The sequence below is a fragment of the Phodopus roborovskii genome, unplaced genomic scaffold (genome assembly GCF_943737965.1).
Source record: "Phodopus roborovskii unplaced genomic scaffold, PHOROB, whole genome shotgun sequence".
Taxonomy (NCBI): domain Eukaryota; kingdom Metazoa; phylum Chordata; class Mammalia; order Rodentia; family Cricetidae; genus Phodopus; species Phodopus roborovskii.
In genome coordinates this window covers 4957260-4980050 of record NW_026126636.1, presented here as the reverse complement: position 1 = coordinate 4980050, position 22791 = coordinate 4957260, and the positions used below count along the sequence as shown (strand labels likewise).

Below are 22791 nucleotides of genomic sequence, written 5' to 3'. Positions count from 1 at the left end.
AGATGGGCTCCAGTGGGCAAAGAGCACACATGATCCCTGCAATAGTTCAGTATGCTAGAGACAGGCTACATGGGAAGCCAGGCCAGGTATTTGTCATTACCGCTGGTCCCATGTTCCCACAGAACAGGGCCTAGAGCTGAAGCAAAGCCGTCTCCAGGCTGGCTCATCCATGTGGGAGCTCACATGCAGTGAGGAGGGTGTGCAGACAGGCCAGGCCCCTTATTTAATTTAGTCGGTTTATTTGTTCTGAACTCTACTTCTGCAGGGCAGAGGGCTGTGGTGGAGGGCCTGCGGGCTCTCAGTCACCCCTCGTTTTCCTCCGCACAGCCTGCACCAGCAGTTCTGAGTAGTGTTCCAGCAGGGCCTGCAGGTTCGGGCTGGCCAGGAGACATAATGTCGGTGGGGGCGGCACACCTGGGCTAGGCAGTGTCTGGGGTGGAGCCAAGTTAGCTGCAGCCGTCCAGCTGTTGGCTTCCAGCTGGCTGTGGATCCACTGGAAGGCGGAGGCCAGCTCAGTCTGTGCCTGCTGTTGCTCAGCACCCAGCTGGTTGCTGGAGACCAACTGTAAGGGATGGTGAGTGAGCTTGTCAGGGGACGTTCAGTTACTGCCCCAGGGCTCTTCCCATTCTCCTACACTGCCCTGGGCTCCTTAGCTTACCATTCGGTAAAGGTCAAGGGCTTCTTGGAAGGCAGTCTGCAGCCTGTGCAAGACTGATCTTACACTTCCCAGCTCAAGGAGTGCTGGGGGCAGGACCTCAGCTGGTAGCCCAGGCTCCCCACACTGTCCAAGGCTGCTTGGGATCACACTTGATGTATCTGGGGATAGAGAAGAGTGAATGAACAAGATAGTTTGACTTCCTGGATGGCTTGAGAGGCCAGGTGGGCCTCTCTTCCTTACAGGGTTCTGCTGCATAGAAACTTCTCCACAAATCTTTTTGTTGCCATGCTAAAGTTGAAGCTACACTGCTGACCCCTCTTCTTACTTCTCTCAGTAGCCTGTATCACCATGTGATACATCTGACACTTAGATTTTGGTCTGGGTATCTCCCCTAGCGTAGGAGTCAACTCTCTGTCCTCGTTTGCCCCCATGTCTCATGCGCCCGGGACCTAGAACAAAGGCCAGTGTGTGCTCATTAAGTATGTAAGAGTGAAGGAATGAAGAATGACAGCACAGTCCCTCTGTCTAGGCTGAGTCTTACTGGGGAGACAGTTGAGCAGCACAGGGGATGGGCTGGGCCTCCATCCATGTTCCACAGCAGGACTCACCAGGGGTGGGCTCCAGCAGAGCAGCAGTGCTACCGGGCACCCTAGACCTGGTCTCTAGAAGTTGGAGGCTGTTGGGATGGCCAGGAGGGGTGAGGGACCTGGAGGCTGAGGTCCTTGGGAGAAACAGAGAGCTGTGCAGTCTTGGGGTGCTAGCATCTAAAGGGCTGGGTGCTGGGATGCTGGCTACTGTGACTGCCACACCAGGCTGGACATCCGCAGAGTCCTGAGACCACACACAGGTGGTGGGCGGTTCCAGTGGGGGTGAAGAGAGGAGCTGGCCACATACACTGGATAAGGGCAGTTTCAGGCTGGCTCGGGCCTCATGGTTGCCCCAGGAAGGCATGGCAGGATCTTGACCTTCGATGCTAGGAGTGAGCGTCACTGTGGTGGGAATGGCCTGGGGTTCCTGGCCCAGGGAAGCCAGTTCTCCCGTGGATAAGGGTTTGTGACGTGACCTGGATAGCTCAGCTGTCACAGGGCCCTCACTGTCCCCAAGAGAGATGCAATGTGACATCTTGGCATGTGAGCTAGTTGTTGTCTCCAGGTAAGAACACATAGAGGGGACACAGACACTCTGATCCAGGCCTGTGGTAGGTACAGATATGGGTGTTGGAGGCTTCCTGTCTGTGGGTGGCACCGAGGAAGGGACACAGGAGGCCAGGCCTGAGAGGGAAGGAGCTGTAAAGGAAGCAGACGGCTCACTTGCACACATGTCTCAAAGCCCTGCCCTAGGAATGCTTCACCATCTCAATGGACACTTCCCATGGCTCAGCTGGGCACCCAGGGCCGTTCGTCTGGGATTGGAGACATTTACTTGGTAGATACAAGGCCTCTGGAGTCTCCTCAGCCTCCTACCCAGAGAGAACCTTCAAGCACAGCTCTGTGGTGGGGACGAGGCCTCCTGGCTTGCAGCCCTGGGTCCTAGGAGTGACCCCAATACTCACATTGGTCCCATCTGAGGACATGTAGCCAGTACCTGCTCTCAGAGACCCTGCTCTGGCTTGGCCGCACCCTTGACCTGCAGGCTTGACTTCTGGAGACTTCATAAGGTACAGGGGCAGCCGGGGAGGGAAGCTGGGGAGGAAGCCAGATGGGAAAGAGAAGCTCATTAGCCTGACCTGGGGTCATGGAGGAGCGTGGCTCTACTTGGGGCTGGGGAAAGGGGAGCTGGGGGTCACTAGCTTCTACCTGGAGGTCTTCTGGAGGCGTGAGAGAAACTGGGTGGAGATGCTCAGCCGGGGGTTAAAGAGATGGTGGTCAGCCTCTGAGATCTTCATGTCTGCCACTGATCCATGAAAGAGCTCTAGGAAGACCCACGGAGTCTCAGGCTGCCCACATCTCACATGCATCAAGTGTGAAGCTCGGGCTCAAACCGTCTGCTCTTGCTCCCCCTGCTCCCGGGGGCCATCACAAACCACAAGGGGGCCTGCTTGCTCCCCACTCACCCTCAGGTGGGCTCTGATCTTTGAAGTGATGGAGGAGACCGTGAGATAGGAGTTGCTACACTACGTCCAGCACTGGACACACAATCTGGGTACAAGGTCAGGCCCTACCTTCAGTAGTAGGAGTATCAGTGAGTGTCTCAAAGTGGTGGCGGAGGAACTTCTCCTGCTCAGGGGTCTGGGGTAAGGAGCCACTGGCCAAGCCCAGCACTTCAGGCTGGACAAGCTCTTCTATACTTGGGTGCTCTGGATGGGAGGCAGGGTGGAGAGAGCAGTCATCACTATGAGTCATGGACGCCACTTAACAATGGAGAAATCCAGACTCGCCTGCCACAAACCTAGTTGCCACCAGGCTGAGGAGGAGATGCCAGTTTTCCATTGAGGAAACTTAGGCTCAGGACGGATAGGGGCCTTTACACCTGACTTACCTGGTTCATGGGGCATCGTCATGGTGAGGCGAAGGCCAGAGTCAGTCCGGGAAGCTGAGAAATGGGCACTGGCAAAGCTGCACTCCAATTCAGCCTCTGACTCCCCAGAGTCTGAGGGAACAGAGTGGGGGTCAGGAGCATGCCCTAGGTGAAACAGGGCACATTATCAGCTGCTCTGGCCTGTTTCCCCATCTGGAGGATGGTGATATGTACTGCCCCACATTTTTATGGAGTGAGTAGCAGAGCTGGGTGCTCAGCCAGTGGGCTCAGCATCCTCAGGTGATGGCACTGTCAACACTGGAAAACTCGGTCAAGGCCACTCCCAGTGCCCGGAGGGGCCTGGTGCTCCCCACTCACCCTCAGGTGGGCTCTGATCCTTTGGACTGATGGAGGAGACCCTGAGATAGGAGTCGCCTTGCTGGTCTTCAGGTCCTGCTTCTGCCTCCTTCCCGTAGTACTCACTGCACCATGAGGGGTGGGGTTACCCTGGTGATTAACATCTGGCCCTTGCCCAGAACCCTGGGCCCACACCCTGCTCCCAGAGCACACCAACCTGGGACCAAGGAAACCAAGGCTGCAGTTGAGTCCACCTGCCCCATGCTCACCCCTGCCCACTCCTACAGGTCACTGAAGGGCTCCCTCTCTCCAACTATGGCTCCCCTCGGTGCATAGGACACTCACCTGTGCATCCCCGTGACTGTCACTTCTGCCTCTGGGGAGCAAAGGATGAGTTCTCTTGTCTCAGTGGATTCCCTCTGTAGAGGCAGGAAGGAGGGATGCCCTCGACTGTCCTCTTGGGGCCTCTCTGACTGGGGGTGAAGAACAGAGCCATTCTGAGGGGATCAGGACACCCAGGCCCTAGAAGGCTGCCACCTGTTATGCCACAAGCAGCAGAGGAATGATCCCACTGCCCCCACTGCCAGATACCAAGTCAGGGACAATGTGAGGTGTACCACTTAGTCAGACCTTCTCCTCCACCCAGGCATCAACAGCCCTTTAACAGCTAAGAAGTAGGTACAGCCTAAGACCAGAAGAGGCCTAATCTGTTTACAGGACAGTCAAGAATGAGCAAAGCACTAGCTGGTGGACGCAGTGGCATAAACATTCAATCCCAGCACTCAGGAGGCAGAAGCAGATGGTCTCTGAGTTCACAGCCAGCCTGGTCTACGCAATGAGTTCCAGGCCAGCCAGAATTACATGATGAGACCCTGTCTCAATACAACAACGAAAATGGCAAAGCAGTTCATGGGGAGAGGCCAGGATATGGGCTCCCTCAGGCAGGGTTGGGATATTGACTTGGGGTCTCAGATTTTTCCAGGAGGCAGAAAATGCTATGTGTGGTGAGGGTGGTAAATATCTCTGAGAGACACAGGTCGCTTACCAAGCCTCCCTCCTGAGCCATGTGTCCATTACCATGTGAACTCTGTTCCACAGTGAGGAGGAAATGGACATATTAGAAAAGGAAAGGGCGGCCCTCTGGGAAAGAAGAGAAGAGCTGAGCCCTGGATCTGTGAGTCCTCTGAGGCAGGGAGCACAACAGGACCATTTCTGGAAAGAGGCAGGGCGGGACTAATCCAGGGTTCTACTCCCCACTTAGAAGAAAGGACCAAGCTCTTCACCTCTAAGTGACCCTCTACCAAAGACTACTTGTTGGTCTTGAAAAATCATGCTGTACGCTGAGCCCCTGCCTTCCACCATCTCCTGGAGCCCTCTCTCCTTACCCTAGTAGGAGCCACAGTGCAGGGACTTCTGGTGGGCGGGGAAGGGGGGAGGAGGTGGTGGTGGTGGTGGTGGTGGGGAGGCAGCCTGTACCTCACTTAGCAGGCCTGAAAGGTTCTGTGGCTCCAACAAGTCCACAACAGAGTCTTCTGAATTTTCAGATTTCATTGGTGTAAAGTCGAAATCCAGGGCACAGGCATCCAGGATAGTCTTGAGGGGCTCCTGCTCAGCCCGCTCTGCCCAACGGCCATGTGGCTGGTAGCCGCGATTGGCACGGAAAGCTGAGTTGTCTGCTACATCATCATCCCCTAGCTTGAGGGACAGGGACAGTGGTCAGGCAGCTAGCCATGTGTTTGGTACACTCAACAAGAGTTATCCAGATCTCATCCAGCCTCCTGGTTTCACACCTCTAAGAAACAGCTTCCAGAAACAATATACCTCAATTCTGAACCTATAGGCCTCCCCCTCCCCCTCCTCTCTCCACCCCTCCCTCCTTTCTTTCAGATAAATATTTACCCTATAGCCTAGGGTGGCTGGAACTTGCTAGGTGGCCAGTTTTTCTACCTCTGCCTCTCAAGAGCTGGGATCTCAGATGAAAGCCACAAGGCCGGGCTCTGATCTTCCTGCCGAGGCTGTGCCCCCTATTCAGAGTGCCTCAAAGTTACTATGCTGGGGACTCTACTCCAGATCCCCCCCAATTTGACAGCCGCAATGACTTACTGCAGTTCCTCAGGCCTCAAACAGTGGCATCATTCACTCTCCTCCCCCTCAGCCTATCCCTCCACTGCACTTGTATTTCAGCCACAGATGGTTAGCTCTGCCACTCAAACATACCCCAAACGCAGCCCCTTTCCTATCCTACCAAATAGCCCAATAATAGAACATAATAGCTAATTATTTCTAGACAAGGGAAGATAAAACGAGACGCAGAAGGGCCTAGGATGGAGCAAACGTACTGTAAAAGTTCATTGAATAGCACTATAACCATGTGTGGGCAAAAAGTCTGGCATTCAAGCCTTGACCTTAGGTATGGCCTTGGGGATGAAGTAAACTAATAAGCATTTGTTCTGCCTTTTGCAGTACTGGGGATTAACCCAAGGCTTCATGGGGCTGTAACCCTTAAGATCCAGCTTTGTTATCACTTACTATAACTTTGTTTGAGACAGGGTCTCATGTTCTCCTGTGTCCCTGGCTGGCCTGGAATTTGCTATGTAGCAAAGGAAGACCTAATTCTGTCTTTACCCTCCAGGGTTGGGACTAAACATGTGCATCGCCACACCTGGCTTAGATGTTGCTGAGAACCAAGTCTAGGGCTTCATGAGTGCTAACAAGTATTGGACTGACTGACTACATACCCAACCCTATTATTTTGTTACAGACAGAGCCACATACAGCCCAGGGTCCTTAAACTCCAGGTCCTCCTGCCCACCTCCTTTTTGTATTCTGAGTTGGTGTCTTACTAAGTTGCCTGAGATGGTCTTCACCTTATTCCACAGCCCATACGGGCCTTTGACCTTGTGATCCCCTGCCTCAGTTTCCTGAGTAGCTGGGATTATGGGCCTACTCCCACCAAGCTGGGATCTGGCTAGAGGTGAGGGTCCTGCCAGCAGCCTCTACTCACCAGCTCCCTCATCCATGTCAACAGCCATTCCTTCCACGTTAATACTATGTGGGGAGTTTTCTTTTCCTCAAGTCTAACTGAATGGCTCCACCTTTGAAATCCCTCTAGAGTCCACCGTTTCCTTCCAATTCAGTCCCGAGTCTCTCTTCTAGGCCTCTTACCTGCTTGTCCCTTGACCTATTTCTTGTCACTCTATCTTCTTAGGCTCTGAGAGACATCACCAGATGCCACTTGGCACTAAACTGATACCCTGCAGGGTCGGTCTTTTCCTCTGTAGTATGTATCAGCTCCCACATGTGAGATGGCTTATCTAGTTAATGTGGCTACTATTCCTCCCCCACTTCCCCTCACAGGTGAACCGGCCTGGAAGAGCTACACTGTCTGCTGTGCTCCCTGTGCTGGCCAAGCCAGCAGCAGGCACGAGGCAGACGGTTGCATGAACCAAAGGCTGCCCGAGCTGAGAGAGAGGGTGATGGGGCTCTCCAAGGAAAGGAGACATGGAAAGAAAAAGACTTCCAGAAGGGGGAGCATGGGGAGGGCTCCTCCTCTGCTAGCCACTAAGTCTCCCACTATTCTACTAGACTCACCAGCCGCTTTGCCCAGAGTGGCATCTTGCCATTGGTCAGTAGGCACTGAGGATCTGCAGACACATAAAGAGAGGTCAAGCAACCTTAGAGATGAATGGACTACATTTACAGCTGGGCACTCTCCAAAGGGAGTAGCACAGGAACCCATGCATCAAAACATGCTCAACATCACACAAAGAAATACAAATTTACACAATAAAACACACTCCTAAGACCAAGTCTAAATATGGGTGGTGGCTGGGGGTCAGTGCTTGGTGTAGTAGTCTGTGCCTGTAATCTCAATACTCAGAACACGGAAGCAGGATAACAAGAGCTCCAGGCCAGTCTGGACTACATAGTGACAGCCTGTTTCAAAAGATCCAAGCCAAGCTTGATGGGCTCAGCTGCAGAGTGTGAGCTTGGCATGTGCAGGACCCTGAGCTCAATCTAGGGCACAGTGGTGGGGAAAGGAACTGTAGGCTCATACACAGGGTTAGATAGGACATCCGCCTGGATGTGGAGAGCTTTTGGGGCTCCCTTTGAAAATAGAAAACATGCTTATGTCAGGACCCAGTGTGTCTGGTTAGGAAAAATACTCAACTGTCTGAGGAGAGAGCCCAGGAGAGGCAGGTGCAGCTTCCACAACAATGCTGCATGAAATCATAAAGAAACCTAAATGCCCACTTGCATGGGGCATAACTATACCAGAATTCTGTAAAAGATGGGGGCCTCAGCGTTACTCATCAGGTAAGCTGTCTCTGAGAAAGGTTAAGAACAGTAGCTACAGAACACCAAGACCTACAAACATGACAGGATATGTTGCAATGTGCACAGAATATTAGTGCTCAGGGAAAAGACAACAATGTATATCAGCCTAGTGAATGTGGTCAGCATGGGGTAGTAGATTGGGAGTGAGGGAGATAACAAGAAAAATTAGCTTATTCTCTAACACCTACAGCCAGGCAGTGGTGGTGCACGCCTTTAGTCCCAGCACTTGGGAGGAAGAGGCAGGTGGATCTCTGTGAGTTCCAGGCCAGCCTGGTCTACAGAAAGAGTTCCAGGACAGCTAGGGCTGCTCCACAAAGAAACCCTGTCTTGAAACTACTCCCAAGAAAGGTCAGTCTGGTCTACAAAGGGAATTCCAGAACAGCCAGGGCTACACATAGAAATCCTATTTAGAAAAAACAAAAAACCACCTGCTTTTCTAGCTGAATTCTCACAGTGCTGTTGTGTATCAAGAAGCCCCTACTTGTTCCTTAGGGACAGCCACCCTACGGGCACCCAGTGCTGTCAGTCTCCAGCCTCCCAGCTGGAGGCACAGTGGCCAGTGAGATCAATGGGAAGCTCACAAGTGACCTCTGAGAAAAGGCTTCCTTCTTTATGTGTGTGTGGGGCACTGAGGACTAAACCCAGGGTCTCACATCACCAGGCAAATGCTCCACCACTAAGCAACTTCTTCAGCCTTTTTTAAAGACCGGGCCTCACTAAGTCCCCAGGCTGGCCTTGAACTCACTCTGTAAACCAAGCTAGTCTTGAGCTTATAATCCTCCTGCATGAACATCCTGAGCATCTATCTGTGATTACAAATCTGTACCATAGGCTCTGCTAGAAGCATCTTTTAAGGCAGAATCTTAGGCGCGACAGTGTCTCCTCTTCAGGAAGCCCTGATGCCTAGAAGTTGAGTAGTTATCTTGCAACCATGAGGGCAGATGCAGGGAAGCAGGCATACAGCCAGCCTGTCATGAAATGGAGCTAATGCTCTCCTACCTTTCCCTTTTCCTGGCAACCCCCCCAGGAACTCCCCAGCCCCCCGCTACTTCCCACCTTGGCCGGGTACTAAGTGCAGTTGACCTGGCTAGCCTCACCGGTGATGGAGCTGGATGCTGGGATGACAAAGTGCACACCACTCAATGGGGAAGTACTTTCCTCTTGATATCACCTGACCCTGGGCCCAGCAAAGCTGGACTTTTCAGTTACATCAACCAAATCATTTTCTGGTTAGCCCAATTGTTACACTCCCAGTTTTGACCCAGGCCACTGGGCCCTTTCCCTAACCTGGGTCCAAGCTCTCTGTGGATGGTGTTTTCAGCGACTCTTCTGGGTCACATTCTTCCTCCGTCTCATCTTCTGTCTGTTCTCCGGGGCTCAGGGAGCAGATCTCGCTTGGTGTGGATACATATGTCTCCTGGCTTCAGGAAGAAAAACAGAAAGGAAGCCTAAGTGAATGGGGTGAGGTCTTGCCTCGAGCTGGGCCTGTGCACAACTTCATGACTCTGTTGAAAGCCACACAGCAGGGTATCAGCCTCAAAAGCAAGCAGCAAAGGGAGCACACTCCCTTGGAACCTCAGCCTCTGAGGTCTCCAATGCCACCTCAGGACCAGTGGTTGTGGTCAGGACCCAGTCCTCGCAGGCACCTGGGAGTCCGCATGGAGGTCATGGTTAAAGCCTCAGTGTGAGAGGCAGACAGGGACAGACCCAGAGTAGAGAAGAACCCTCCCAACACCTCCCATCTCAAGCCAGAGCCTGAGCCAGGCACTATGGCTCATGCTTCTATTATAGCACTTGGCAGCTGAGGCAGGAGGACTGCCTTTAGTTCAAAGCCAGCCTGGGCCAAATAGACTATATAAAAAATCTGCTGTGGATTTGTCCCTTGGGTTGGTTTAATAAAAGCTGACTGGCCAGTAGCCAGGCAGGGATTCTAGGTGGGACAACCAGACTTGGAGAACGATGGGAAGAAGGGCAGAGTCAGGAGAGACACTGGCCAGCCACTGGGGAAGCAGCACATGTAGAAAATGAGGTAATATGCCACAAACCACGTGGTAAAGCACAGAGAAGAAATACGGGTTAATTTAAATGTAAGAGTTAGCTAGTAACAATCCGGAGCTATTGGCTGAGGGTATAAAGACCAAAGAAATGTGCTTTGGGGATTCAAGTAAGCGAACCAGCTCTGTGCTGAAGGGTAAGAAGAGGACACTCAATGCCACTGGAGTCCCCACCCTTCTCCACTGCTGGGTGGGGAGGTCCTTCTGGTCCCCCAGCCCCCTGGAGCTTCCCCATCACTTCGCTAAGGAATGAAGATTTTACACTCTAAAATCTTCCTTAGACAGGGTTTCTCTGTGTAGCCCTGGCTGTCCTGGAACTCACTCTGTAGACCAGGCTGGCTTGGAACTCACACAGATCCACCTGCAAGACGTATGCCACCACTTTTGATTAAAACTATTTTAAAATTGTGCTTTTGGCTAAGGCTCCCTGGGAGGGTTCAGTTCAGGGCTTTCTTGCCCTTGGGGCTGGCAGGACCTGGGGGGGCCACCCCACTTCCGGTGCTTGGGCTGCCGCTGCTCGTGGTGATTCATCTCCAGCAAGTGTTGCTTCATGCAGGTGGTGATCTCCGGGCCCAGGTGCCAGATGAACACGCAGCTGCAAAGACCAGGTAGAAAGTGGGAGGGTGTGTACATGGGAGCCACGGCCGTGTCTGAGCCTGGAGCCCCTATATCATCATGGCCAAAATCCCCCTCTCCCTAGAGGCCCTGTCTACTGCTCAAGAGCTTTGGACCCTGGCTGAAGATCCAGGCAACCCAGCAAACTAGGGGCCTCAAGACTCAAGAAAAGCAGTTCTGGGGTGGAACTGTGATAAATCAAGGGACAAACGAAAGAGACCTCACTGGGACCAATCAATCCCATAAGACAGGGTGCTTGCTATATTGTCCTTTCAATTGTCATCACATTTCAAGACAGATGGTAACATCCCATTCATAGAGCAAACTGAAGCTCAAGAGAGGGGAAATGACCTGCTCAAGGTCACAATGATGGATCTGGGTGGAACTCAGGGCTAGGGTACAAGGTGTACACTGAGAGTAAGATTCGAGCTTTCCACACAGACTAGAAGCACTGCTGGGCTCCTCTCCCCATGATGCACGCCCACCTATGCCTAGAGGCCCACCAGGGGCAGCCTTCACACTTGTCCTACCTGTCTCCAGATACCGTAATCAAGTGACGGCAGTCATAAGTGAACTTCATGCCAGTGACAATTTCTGCAAGCAAACAGAGAGGCCACCCTTACTGAGTGAGAGGCTGTGGGAGCAGGAACGTGACTTAGGCAGGCACCTTCCTGAACAGCCAAACACCTACCCGAATGGCCAAACATCTTGGCAACACACTCGCCCGAGTAAAAGTCAATCACTGAGATGCTTTTGTCAGAGCAGCTTGTGGCCAGGAAGGTGCCTGAGGGGTCTACATGGACCTGAGGGAAGAGACATGTCACCTCAGATTGCTTGCTTTATCCCTATTGGGAGGCCTGAGCCAAACATCCCAGTGCCACCCCTTGAATAACCACCTCTTTTGTGCTGGACACTTGGTTTAGGGAATCAACTCAGGGAATTCTCATGACACCAGGCACAGCAGGAATTCCTGCTCCCATTTTGCAGTGAAGAATTAATTCATGGCCAGGCCCTGGGCTGAGTGCCTGCAAGCTTGGCCAGCTACACAACCCTAGGGTGGAAGCTGCTTCCACTGGCATTTGACAGATGACGAAACAGTTTAGACACTTGCCCAAGGTCACACTGTCAGCCGGAGCCTGAACTCAGAACAAACTCCCCTGAGCCAGTGTCTCTGAGAAGTGTCCACCTGTCCTCTGTCCTGTGGGAGGACAAGCCAGGGGAGGGGTGAAGGCGGTCTGTTTGTCTGCTTCCTCCAACCACACCCTATTGCCATACAAACTAGAGCCCACTCAGCAAATGGAGGGTCCCTCCCCTCCCCTCCAACTCAGGCACCCGTGGCGAACCAGGCCTGAGTGGGTGCTGTCCAGTGTGAATAAACACTAAGGAAACAGATCTGAGGGGCAAGGTGGGGCTCTGTGTTGGGTGTGTCTCACACTCACCTTCAGCAGGGACCCCTCGTCTCCCTGGGAACCTTTGTAGCATTTCTTCTGTTTCCCACTGACTGTGTTGTAGACCCTGGGGAAGTGGGAATGCCATGTGGGATCAGAAGACACCGCCCTTTCCTCCTGGCCCTGTTGCCCTCTGCTCCTGGGTAGGAGTCCCCATCCCAAGCTGAGGTTATGCCCTGGGGTACTGATGAGTTGGCATCTGTTCCCTTCCACACAGCAAGCTTAGGGCCTTAGTCCAGGTTGAAGGAGTAGAAAACACAATCCCCAGGCCAACCCTGATAGTTCCTGACCCTCCTACAGGCCACGCTGACTCCCAAGACTGCCTTCATCTTAGCCCAGACCATTATGCACTGTCCCTTCCCTTTCATGGACTGTGAGTCCTGAAGGACAGGGCTCCCTTGGCCACTGCTGTGATAGCAGCGTTCTCCAGTCCAGTTAAGAGCCCAAGTAGGACAGGAGCATGAGCTGAGTTTGTGACTTCTCCATCCCCACAGTCCCAGGAGAGCCACAAGCCTTCTGTAGGGCTGGTGGCTAAGCCTGGTGGAACAGTTCCTCCTCCTCCCCTTTCTGAGGCAGGGTCTCAAGTAGGCCACGGTGACTTCCAATTTGCTATGTGGCTAAAGCCGGCCTTGAACCCCTGATGTCCCTCCCAAGTGCTGGGATTACAGGCTTGCAGTGCTGGGATGAGGATCTCAGACCCTGAATGATACTCTCTTCCCCTTGAAGTCAGGCCACATCCTTTTGCAGTCTCTCTCAGCCAGAGAGCTGCTGTGACCTTGCAACTATCACAGAGCTGAGTTCTTTCCCTCCTCCATACGGCTGGGAAGCAACCTTGAATTATAACTACTGTTATCAGTGCCTTGTATTTCTAGGTCACATGAAACCTCCCATCCTGAGTCAGAAACTTACTTTCCTTTACAGAACTGAAAGGCCCTTTCTCCTTTGGGGCCTGTCACTGCACCTATGACGCCGTAGTCTCCTAATATTCTAGGAACTGAAGGTCTGCCTCTACCTTCAGGACCCTGTCATATTACACATGGTGGCTCTCTCTTAGGGACTCATCATGGCGGCCCATGGCCAAGAACCCACGGCTTTCCTTCTGCTCATGTGTTTTATGTACATGGGTGCTTTGCTTGCATGTACATTTGCACACCACAAGGGGGTACTGGGCCCTGCTGGACTACAGTTACAGATGCTTGTGAGCCACCACATGGGGGCTGGGGACTGAATTCAGATCTTCTGAAAGAGCAGCCAGTGCTCTTAACCAGAGCCATCCCTCCAGCCTGCCTAAGGCTCTCCTAATAAAGCTCTTTTGAAGGGTGATCTCATCTTGGCTTTTCTTTCTTTTTAAAATAATTTATTTAACTTTATTTTATGTGTATTGGTATGATGGTGTTAGATCTCCTAGAACCAGAGTTATAGACAGTTTTAAACTGCCATGAGGGGGCTGGGACATGAACCCAGGTCCTCTGGAAGAACAGTCAGTGCTTTTAACGCTTTTAACTGCCAAGCTATTTCTCCAGCCCCTCAGCTTCTTTTCTATGAACCTGCAACTATAGTAGTTACAACACATGTCCTGCTTGAAGCCAGACTTCTAAGAAACTCATCAGTCTCACCAGCTTTTCAAGACCAGATGAAGAAGGAGAAGCAGGCAGCCAGGGAAAAGACAGTCCAGCAAGTGAGGCCTTACTGAGCCGGGCTGGAAAAAGCTGGGGCCAGGCCAACAAAGCACAGGCAACTCCTCACCTCACATTGCGGTCCTGGCAGGCCACAGCCACGTACTTCTGTGTGATGTCAATATCCATGTCATACAAGGTGGTCTTCTCTGCTACATGGTGGGTACGGACAAAGTGTAGACCATCCGAGGTCTGGCAGGGCAGGAAAGACCTTCAGAGGACACCCCTGATAAGCTCTCAACCTTAGCCCCCAAGGAGGCCACCCCACTTACCTGTTGGGCACTGCGAAAGTAAATGCTCTTGTCAGCCCCGCAGCTGATCATCTGGACATCCCTGGTGCCTGGAGGAGGGGGCAGGGGTTGGACAGGGCTGCCCTACGCTACACAGGAGGGAAAGTGGGGTGCTAGCAAATCGACTTCAGGGCAAACAGCAACTGTGCTAGGATCAGAAAGGTTCCTAGCAGAGGGGAGGCCTCTTAAGATGAACTGTGTGTGAGGATAGTCTGGGCAGAGCAGAGGTACAAGTTGAACAAAGACCAGGGGCAAGAGGGGACAGCATTTTGAAAGCTGGGGGTGATGGTGCATGTTGGTAATCCCAGCACTCTGTAATACAGCACTTGGGAGACTGAGGCAGGAGGAACTCAAGTTCTAGGCCAGTTTGGCTATAGGAGATCCTTTCTCAAAAACAAACACAAACTCTAAGGGCTGGAGATGTAGCTTACCAGTACAGCCCTTGTTTAGTATGCTCAAAGCCGCAACACTTCAAGATAAAACAACAAATGAAAGCCACCTGTGTGATACATGCCTGTAAACCCAGCACGCCCTGTAAGAACTGTACCCTCTCCTAAACTGTCGGCCAAAATAAATCCTTCCTAAGTTGCTTCTGCCAGCTAGTTTGTCAGAGCAACAAGAAGTAAGCTGCTGGGCTGGTCTTCGATTCCTTGCCTCTGAAGCAGCTGGAGCTACTGGTGTGCGATGCTGCACTGGCCTGCTCACTTTGTATTTGTGTACATTAGTTTGCCTGCACGGCTGCATGTACATCGCATGCGTGCTTAGTGCATGCAGAGGTCAGAAGAGGGCATTGGGCACCCTGGTACTGGAATTGCAGATGACTGTAAGCTACCATGTCGATGCTAAAAACCAAACCTCAGTCCAAGAGCTTTTCACCTGAGTCACGTCAGGCATAGTGGCTCACACTTTTCATCTCAACATCTGCGGGGCAGAGTGTTCCACAGTGAGGCCCATCTCACAAACAAAACAAAACTCCCGACCTCTGGGCCCTCTCCTCCAGCTCCCTATTCACTTTCAAAAATTAATTTTCATAAACCAGTAAACCAAAAGCCAGTCTTCAGATCCAGGGTTGTCACTTTCTGCATGCCACAGGGCATGCTGTGGTTACTTGCAAACAAAGAGTCCCTCTGCTGAGGTCCGGCAAGGGGAAGGGAAGGCACTCACCAGCAAACTTAATGGCTGTGATGGATGAAGAGTGGTCATCCAGGGTCTGCTCCAGGTTGTAGTTCTTCTCCACATTTAACACGTGGATAAGCCGGTCCCGACTGGCTGAAGCCAGTAAAGTCACTCCTGTAAGTGGAGAGGACAAGTGGGTTGCCAAAGGCTGCCTAGATCCCCTGCCTCCCAGGTAAGCAGATAGACTGAGATGTCCAACCCTTGGAGAAGGGGGGGTCTTTGGGTCCAGAGCTCTAGCTAAGCTGTCCCAAACCAAGAAAGGGTAAGTCCCTGGCTCTGGAGGTCTTTCCCCAGAGCCCCAGAGCCCCTACACCCTACCACTACCTGAGTAAAGCGTATGTGCCCTGCCTATCTGAAGCAGACTCGTGGGCATAGCACAGCACAGTGAATCCTACTGTGTGAAGTATGCCGTGGGAAGCTCCTGCATTATCTTAGCCTCACTTAAAACTATGGCCTCAGCCAGGCCCTGTCGACTGCTTTCGGCCACCATCTTTCTTTCACTGGGCCTTTCCCCTTTATGGGCCCCTCAGACCATGGCTGCTCTAGTAGAGTTGAGCTCTTAGTAACACAGCCTGAGGCCATGCATCAGATGGATGATGAGCTTTAAGCCACACCCTCACTCACATACCTTCAGCTTGGGACCAGCATGAGCCTGCAGCTGTCCTACTTTGTAGAGTCCACACCACAGCGCCCTTACTGAACTGAAGACTCCCACCAGCAGCTGCCGTCTGTGGCTCTGCCCACCTGACCCCAGCTTGCTGTGGGCTCACCTGTCTCGGGCTTGGAGTATTCCAGGCACAGCACTTCAGCATCGTGGGCCTCCACCTTGATCAGCTCATCCATGAAGTGTAGGTCATGGATCCTGGGAGACACACACTGCCAACTGTACCCTGCCCACAGCCCCAAGCCCGAGATGTCCAACCACAGCTTCCCATCCAGAATGTGGCTGTGGTAAAGGGAGCATTGCAGAAACAAGGAGACTGCAGGTATGAACCTCTTATAGTTCACAAGCCAAAACAACCCAGAGACTGAGGATAGTCCTCTGTAGCAAAAGGCATTTCTGCAGAGCTAAATATCATAGGCAGTCTCTGATGGAAATGGCAAAGGCTCAGAGACCGTATTCATGGATTTACCTCTCTTTTGTACTATTTCTTTTTTAAAAAGATTCCTTTTTGTGGAGGGCCCTCAATATTTGGCCCTAGCTGGTCTGGTACTGGCTATGTAGACCAGGCTGGCCTCAGGCTCAAAGAGACCTATCTCCCTGCAAACAAGCACCATGATTAAAGGGATGTGCCTTTTTTTTTTTAAACATGCTTTCATCTTTATGTGTGTGTGCCTCCAGAGGCCAGAAAGGGACATTAATTCCTCTAGAGCTACAGTTAAAGTCCAGGAGTTATGAGTTGTCTGACATTGCTGATGGCGATCAAACTCTGGTCCTCTGTGAGAATAGTAAGCGCCCTTAACTACTGGGCCATCTCTCCAGCTCTTTGTTTTCTTTAATTTTGAGCATGCACCATCATGCTCCATTCATTTTTTATTTTATTTATTTATTTATTTATTTATTTATTTATTTTTTTAAGACAGGCCCTGGCTGTCCTGGAACTCACAATGTAGACCAAGCTGGCCTCAAACTCAGAGATCCTCCTGCCTCTGTCTCGCAAGTGCTGGGATTAAAGTTAAGCCTCGGCATCTGGCTCATGTCTCATTCATACACAGTCTCAAATGCAGACTCTCATTTTCATCACCACAGCCCCTCTACTGTCCACTGTGGATTTCAGCCCAGACTTTTCTGGTCTTTCCCATCTCGATTAACCCATGTGTATAAAAGAGAAATAAAACAAGGTCTACATAGAGCAGGCTCTGTGAGGGGATTAAATCACTAGATAAACATAGAGCTGTTGGGCAGTAGTAAGGCACTCATTGAATCCCGGCACTGGGGAGGCAGAGGCAGAGGCAGGCAGATCTTTGTGAGTTCGAGATCAGCCTGGTCTACAGAGCAAGTTGCAGGAAGAGGCTCCAAAGCTGCACAGAGAAACCCTATCTCAAGAAACCAAACCAACCAACCAACCAACCAAACAAACAAACAAACAAACAAAAAAAAAAAAAACCATAGTGTTCAGCTATCACCAGGCAGAGGCACGTTATCACGTATTAGTGTTTGTCATCATGAGCTGTCATCATGAGCAACCTAATGACATACTCACCTTGCTTAATGCATGATTGATAATACAACTGCCAGTATTTAAAAATCACATAATTTCACAGGAAAAAACAAAAGAACTAGGGTTAAAGAGATGGTGGGTAAGGGTGCTTGCTGCCAATATTAATGATCTGAAGCCCTAGGAACCACACTGGGAAGAGAGCCGATCCTCAAAGGTTATCTTCTGACACATAAGCATGTGCATGCACGTAACACACGCACGCATGCACTAGATAAATTAGAAGCTATTCACTAATTACGTCATGGAAACTAGCTGCCCAGTTGAGGGGCACATGCTTTGCAGTTTCTTTTCTACTTGCTCTGTCTCTTTCAAGACTCAGATGGCCATAGCTGTCACCATTTTAAATCTGGTCTCTTAGACAGAGCTTATGCTCTGCTAGCACCCATTAGCTAAGCATGATGGCTGCTCACACCTATTCTACAATCCTAATACTCCAGAGGCTGAGGCAGGAGAACTGACCCAAGAGATCAAGGCCAGATTGGGCTACATAGTAAGTTCTAGGCCATTCTGGAATGTCTACATTATGGGACCCTGCCTCAAAAATGAAAACATGCCTGGGGAGATGGCTATGGGTAAAGCACTTGCTGAGGAAGTGCAAGGGTCTGAGTTTGATATAGTATGCGCCTCTAACATTCCAGTGCTTGCGGCCGTAACAAGGGATCCCTGGGGCTTGCTGGCCAGCCAGTCTAGCCAAACTGGTGAGCTTCTGGGCCAGGGAGAGACTCTGTCTCAAAAAACAAGTACAACCGGGGCTGGAGAGATAGGTCAGAGGTTAAGAGCACTGGCTGCTCTACCAGAGGACATTGGGTGGCTCAGAACTACCTGAAACTTCAGCTCCAGGGGATCTGACATCCTTTTAGTCTCCTCCAGGCAGAGAGAGAGACCCACAAACACAAAACAAAACAACCAAATAAAAGTAATGAACAACCTTGTTGGGGTGGATAGGCCACCTGGCCTTCTACGCTTTACCCTACTCAGTACACCCATCCCTCCGCATCTGGCTTCTCCCATTGATATTTCAGCTTCAGTGCCCAAAGGCTGGGGAGTGTTTCATAAATCTCCCTGTCCAGGGAGGAGGCCATTCCGTGCAGCTGCTGAGACCCTGGCAGCTACTGTGACCCAGCTGAAGACCAGGGGTGCTGGATTACTTCATGGTCCTCTATTACCAACCAGCAGCTGAGGTGCCAAGAGTCGGACTCCTCCCCAGTGCCCTGAGACCCCCAGCTGGGACCAAGAGATGAACACTAGCCACCACCAGGGCCACTTGCCTCAGATTTCCACTTCGGTCTCCTGAAGCCAAGTGCTGGCCATCAGGACTGACCTGCATGACTCGAACCCCAGCTTTCACATCCATGGGTGCCCCAATCTCACTGCCCCGGTCGGGGAAATGAGACATGTCCTGCAGGTGTTGAATATCATTCTCCACATACACCACCTTCAGCAGGGTCTGTGGGAAGAGAAGCTAAGGTCAGCACAGCAAGGAGCTTACAGGACGTGAGTTCAGTGTGCCCAATGGCACGGGCCTCACTGAGTAATAGAACTCAAGCGGGGAGTGGAGAGCCTCCCCACTCACAAGAGTAACTGCACTTCCCGTCTTCCTTACAACTAGACGGCATTCTGGGCACTGAGAAGGAGAGCAAGCAGAGTGCATGGCACTCTGACACGAGGGCAGTGAGGGTGACAGCTGTAGTCTCAGGGTAGGATGAGGAGATGAAGGGGTCCAGGTCGCTAAGAGCTTCCTGAGACAGATAAACTACCTCCAGACTTCCTTTTTAAAAATGTGTATGAGTGTTCTGCCTACATGTTTGTATGTAAGTGTACCATGTGTGTGCTGTGCCCGAGGAGCCCAGAATCAGCCACTTGATCTTCTGGAACTGGAGTTAACTGGTTTAGCTGCCACAGAGCGCTAGGAATGGAACCCAGGTCCGCTGGAAGAGTAGCCAGTGTTCTTACCTGCCGAGTTATTTCTCCAGCCCTCCCCAACTTTTAAATACAAACCCTTTTGTGCATCAGAGAACCACGTTCCCAAAGTTTTAAGATGTTCTTTTTATGTTGTTACTCTGTTTTTTAAGACAGGGTCTCATATAGCCCAAGCTGGCCTCAAACTCCTGATCCTTCTACCTCTACTTCCCAAGCACTGGGATTACAGTGTGGGACACCATGTCTGGCAAGTTTTGCATTTTTTATCATGCAGAAGACAGTGCTATTGGCTGGGAAGGGCTAGCAACAAGGGAGCAGTTGCCATGCATTTCCTGCACTAAAGGCCTGCATTACTGCTGCCTTTGAAGGCTTTCCTAGTCACCAAGTTTGGTGTCACCTCAGGGCCAGGTATGGAGTCTGTCCCCTCCTCTTTTTACCCCATCCCTCCATACTGTGGCTGAAGTGCCTTTTCCAGAGGAAGCTGCTTCTGGCAGCCAGGCTCTTGGGACAGCACGGGACAGTGGTACATGTTAGTAGCATCTTGTAACTTTCTTTTGTGGTGCTTCCTGCACGTGTGTTTGCATATGGCTTGAAGTTATTGAATCACAATGGCAGGAGGGAGGGTGTTTTAACATAAAGTACAATACATAGAGTGATTCAGTCCTCAGTGACCCAGAAAAGCTCTCTTGCTGACCTAGCAGTACTGACCAAAATGTCTTTAGCAAACTTTTTGTCCCCAGCCTCCACCAGCCCTCCCCCTGGGCTCCTGCTATCACAACAGCTGAGGGTTCCCATGGGACAGATACTCAGATGAGGCAAGTCCCTGCCTGGCTCTGCCCATTGTACTCATTGTGACTTAAGACTTGGAAGCAAGGTCATCTCCAGTGAAGGTGCTGGACTGCCTGCAGTGGAGACACACCAACACACACACACACACACACACACACACACACACACACAGACGCAAGCACACACGTGTACACATACCAGAAGTTAGGTGGCAAAGAGAGCAGACAGCTCATGCCACCTACCACAGAGAGGGAGGGAGGAACAACGAGAACAAGAAGGGACTAGAGTGTCCCATCTCGGTCCCTGGCTCCTGCCTCTGGGGAAACCTAACATCTAGTGCCACAGAAAAGACTTCACTCTCCTAGAGACCAGATTACAATGAAGCAACTTACATTGCTGAAGATGTTTTTCTGCCACTGAGTGTCAGAGCTGCTATCTATATTCCAGAAGCGGATGGTGTTGTCTGAGGAACAAGTCAGAAAAGACCCAGACGGCAGACAAGCTCTCTGATCTTCTTCAAACTCAGGATACACCTACAGTCCCAGAGAACAAGGCAATACTGGAATGATGGATGATGATGATGTGCTGTTGCATGTGGACTATACCTGTAATCCCAGTGGCTAGGAGTTGAGGCGGGAGGATCAGAAGTTCATTTCAGACTTAGCTACATATTGAGTTGTAGCCTGGGCTATATGTCTCAAATTGAAAAAAAAAAAAAAAAAAAAAAAAGCTAGGCAGTGATGAGACATTTGTCTAATCCCAGCACTTGGGAGGCAGACGCAGGTGGATCTCTGAGTATGAGGTGAGCCTGGACAACAGAGTGAATTCCAGGACAGCTGCAATGAAAGCAAAACCTAAACAACAAAAATACCCATGCCAGATCCCATTGAAAAAATAAACAGTCTGGGTCCAGGCCTGGGACAAGAAATATATACGATGAAGCTGAAGCATCTTGGCACCTACCAGCAAGGTGCTACCAAAGACTACCAGGGTTGCTTTCCAACCCTAGAAACTAATAAAAAGAAGGTCCTGTTGGCCCAGAATGAACAAGTTGGATCCCAACAATATTAACAGTGATGAACGAAATTACATCCAGTATATTAAACATATGAGTTTATATAATGCTATGAACTGAAATAACCAGGTACATTCAGCAGGCAGAGAACCAATTGGTTGTCTTGGAAATGGGCAAGGGAAAGAATCAAGTATCATACAGCCATTGCTGCATAAAGTATCTACCAAGAGACCAAATGTTACAGAAAAAGAAGTGACTCATTAATGTGAGTGGGCCAACTAATAAAGAGAACAGATAGCATTAGACTATCCCATAGTGAACCCCTCAGTAAAAAATGGATCTGGGGCTGGACAGATGGTTCAGAGGTTGACATCACTGGCTGTTCTTTCAGAGGTTCCAAGTTCAATTCCCAGCTCCCACATGCAGGCTCACAGTCATCTGTAACAAGATCTGATGCCCTCTTCTGATGTACAGGCATGAAGGCAGGAGGAACACTATCTACATAATAAAAACCAGGAGGAACACTATCTACATAATAAAAACATCTTTTTTAAAAAAGAAATGGGGGCTGGAGGGATGGCTCAGTGGTTAAGAGCACTGGCTGTTCTTCTAGAGGATCCAGGTTCAATTCCCAGCACCCACATGGCAGCTCACAACTGTCTGTAACTCCAGTTCAAGGGATATGACACCTTCACACCAACATACACACAATAAAGTTAAATAAAGAATTTTAAAAAAAGAAATGGATCTGAGCATTGAAACTCAATATCTGCTAACAATAGTCAGTTATCTGTACATGTTTTTTCTTTAAAAAAAAAATCTTTGAGTGTTTTGCCTGCATGTATGTACACCATGTGCATGCAATACCCACAGAGGTCAGGAGAGGGCGATGATCTGGAACTGGAGTTACATGCTGTTGTGAGCCTCACCTCACACCCAGGTTCTCTTCACCAGCACAAGTGCTCTTAACTACTGAGCCATTTCTGCTTAGTTTCTGAACAGAGCTTATGAACATTTTTTCCTTCCTTTTGCTCTCTGGCCTTGAATTCACAGAGATCTGGCAGCCTCAGCCTTCAGAACACTGGGATTAAAGCATGCTTGGATCATCAATCCTGTTCAAGCTTTTCTTTTCTTTGAGACAGGCTCTCATGTGCCCCAGGTTTGCCCAGACACAGCCAAGGATGACCCTGAACTCCTAATCTGCCTGCCTCTACATTTCAAGCACTGGTTACCAAACCTAGCTCAACTTGTGTCTTTTGGCGCAATGGTTAAATGGGTTGTCTGAGTTCTATGGGAAATACATAAGCTGAGCCCAACGGAGACACAGCAGGACAAAGGGAAGAAGGGAACAGGGTCTCACCTCCACATTCCAGACGAAGGAGCTATGGAAGAGCTCTGACCACATTTTGCTGACATCATTGATGTCCCTGACATCCCAGATATAGATGCTGTGGTCCTTATAGACACAGGAGAGCCACTCGTGGACAGGGTCAAAGGTCAGCGCCACTGTATCTGGGTAGACTGCTTCTGCTTTTCTGTGGAAGAGGAAGCTACCAAAGCCACAAGGGTCAGTCACCATCAATGCCAGTGAGCCACTCCTATGTCTCTGTGGCTGGCCATCTTTCTACTCAAATCCCACTTGTAGGTCCTCTCTTCTTTTGCCTTGCTTCTAACATAAATTGCAAACCAGAAATGCCTAGGGTGTGGCTTGACAGCACATTCTTTTCCATGATTTATTATTTAAAGCTACATTAGAAATGAAGAGTAAGACTGAGA

The 22791-nt window shown here is 50.7% G+C and overlaps 1 protein-coding gene across 1 annotated transcript in view; it reads right to left on the bottom strand.

Annotated features, from left to right (window-relative positions):
- Window positions 1–267: 267 nt before the first annotated feature.
- Wdr62 (WD repeat domain 62) overlaps window positions 268–22791 on the bottom strand; it is a 36407-nt gene continuing 13883 nt past the window's right edge. Inside the window, exons 9-31 of the mRNA XM_051207852.1 lie at window positions 22376–22565; window positions 20393–20533; window positions 18560–18738; window positions 15840–15931; window positions 15058–15183; window positions 13876–13943; window positions 13674–13795; window positions 11919–11994; window positions 11171–11282; window positions 11010–11073; window positions 10340–10459; window positions 9098–9231; window positions 7064–7116; window positions 4949–5167; window positions 3818–3945; window positions 3494–3597; window positions 3137–3280; window positions 2820–2954; window positions 2455–2569; window positions 2243–2340; window positions 1267–1944; window positions 659–816; window positions 268–562 (exon numbers count right to left, since the gene is read on the bottom strand). Coding sequence (XP_051063809.1) covers window positions 299–562; window positions 659–816; window positions 1267–1944; window positions 2243–2340; window positions 2455–2569; window positions 2820–2954; window positions 3137–3280; window positions 3494–3597; window positions 3818–3945; window positions 4949–5167; window positions 7064–7116; window positions 9098–9231; window positions 10340–10459; window positions 11010–11073; window positions 11171–11282; window positions 11919–11994; window positions 13674–13795; window positions 13876–13943; window positions 15058–15183; window positions 15840–15931; window positions 18560–18738; window positions 20393–20533; window positions 22376–22565 — 3520 coding nt within the window. The 3' untranslated portion in view covers window positions 268–298. The remainder of the gene's footprint in view (window positions 563–658; window positions 817–1266; window positions 1945–2242; window positions 2341–2454; window positions 2570–2819; window positions 2955–3136; window positions 3281–3493; window positions 3598–3817; window positions 3946–4948; window positions 5168–7063; window positions 7117–9097; window positions 9232–10339; window positions 10460–11009; window positions 11074–11170; window positions 11283–11918; window positions 11995–13673; window positions 13796–13875; window positions 13944–15057; window positions 15184–15839; window positions 15932–18559; window positions 18739–20392; window positions 20534–22375; window positions 22566–22791) is intronic.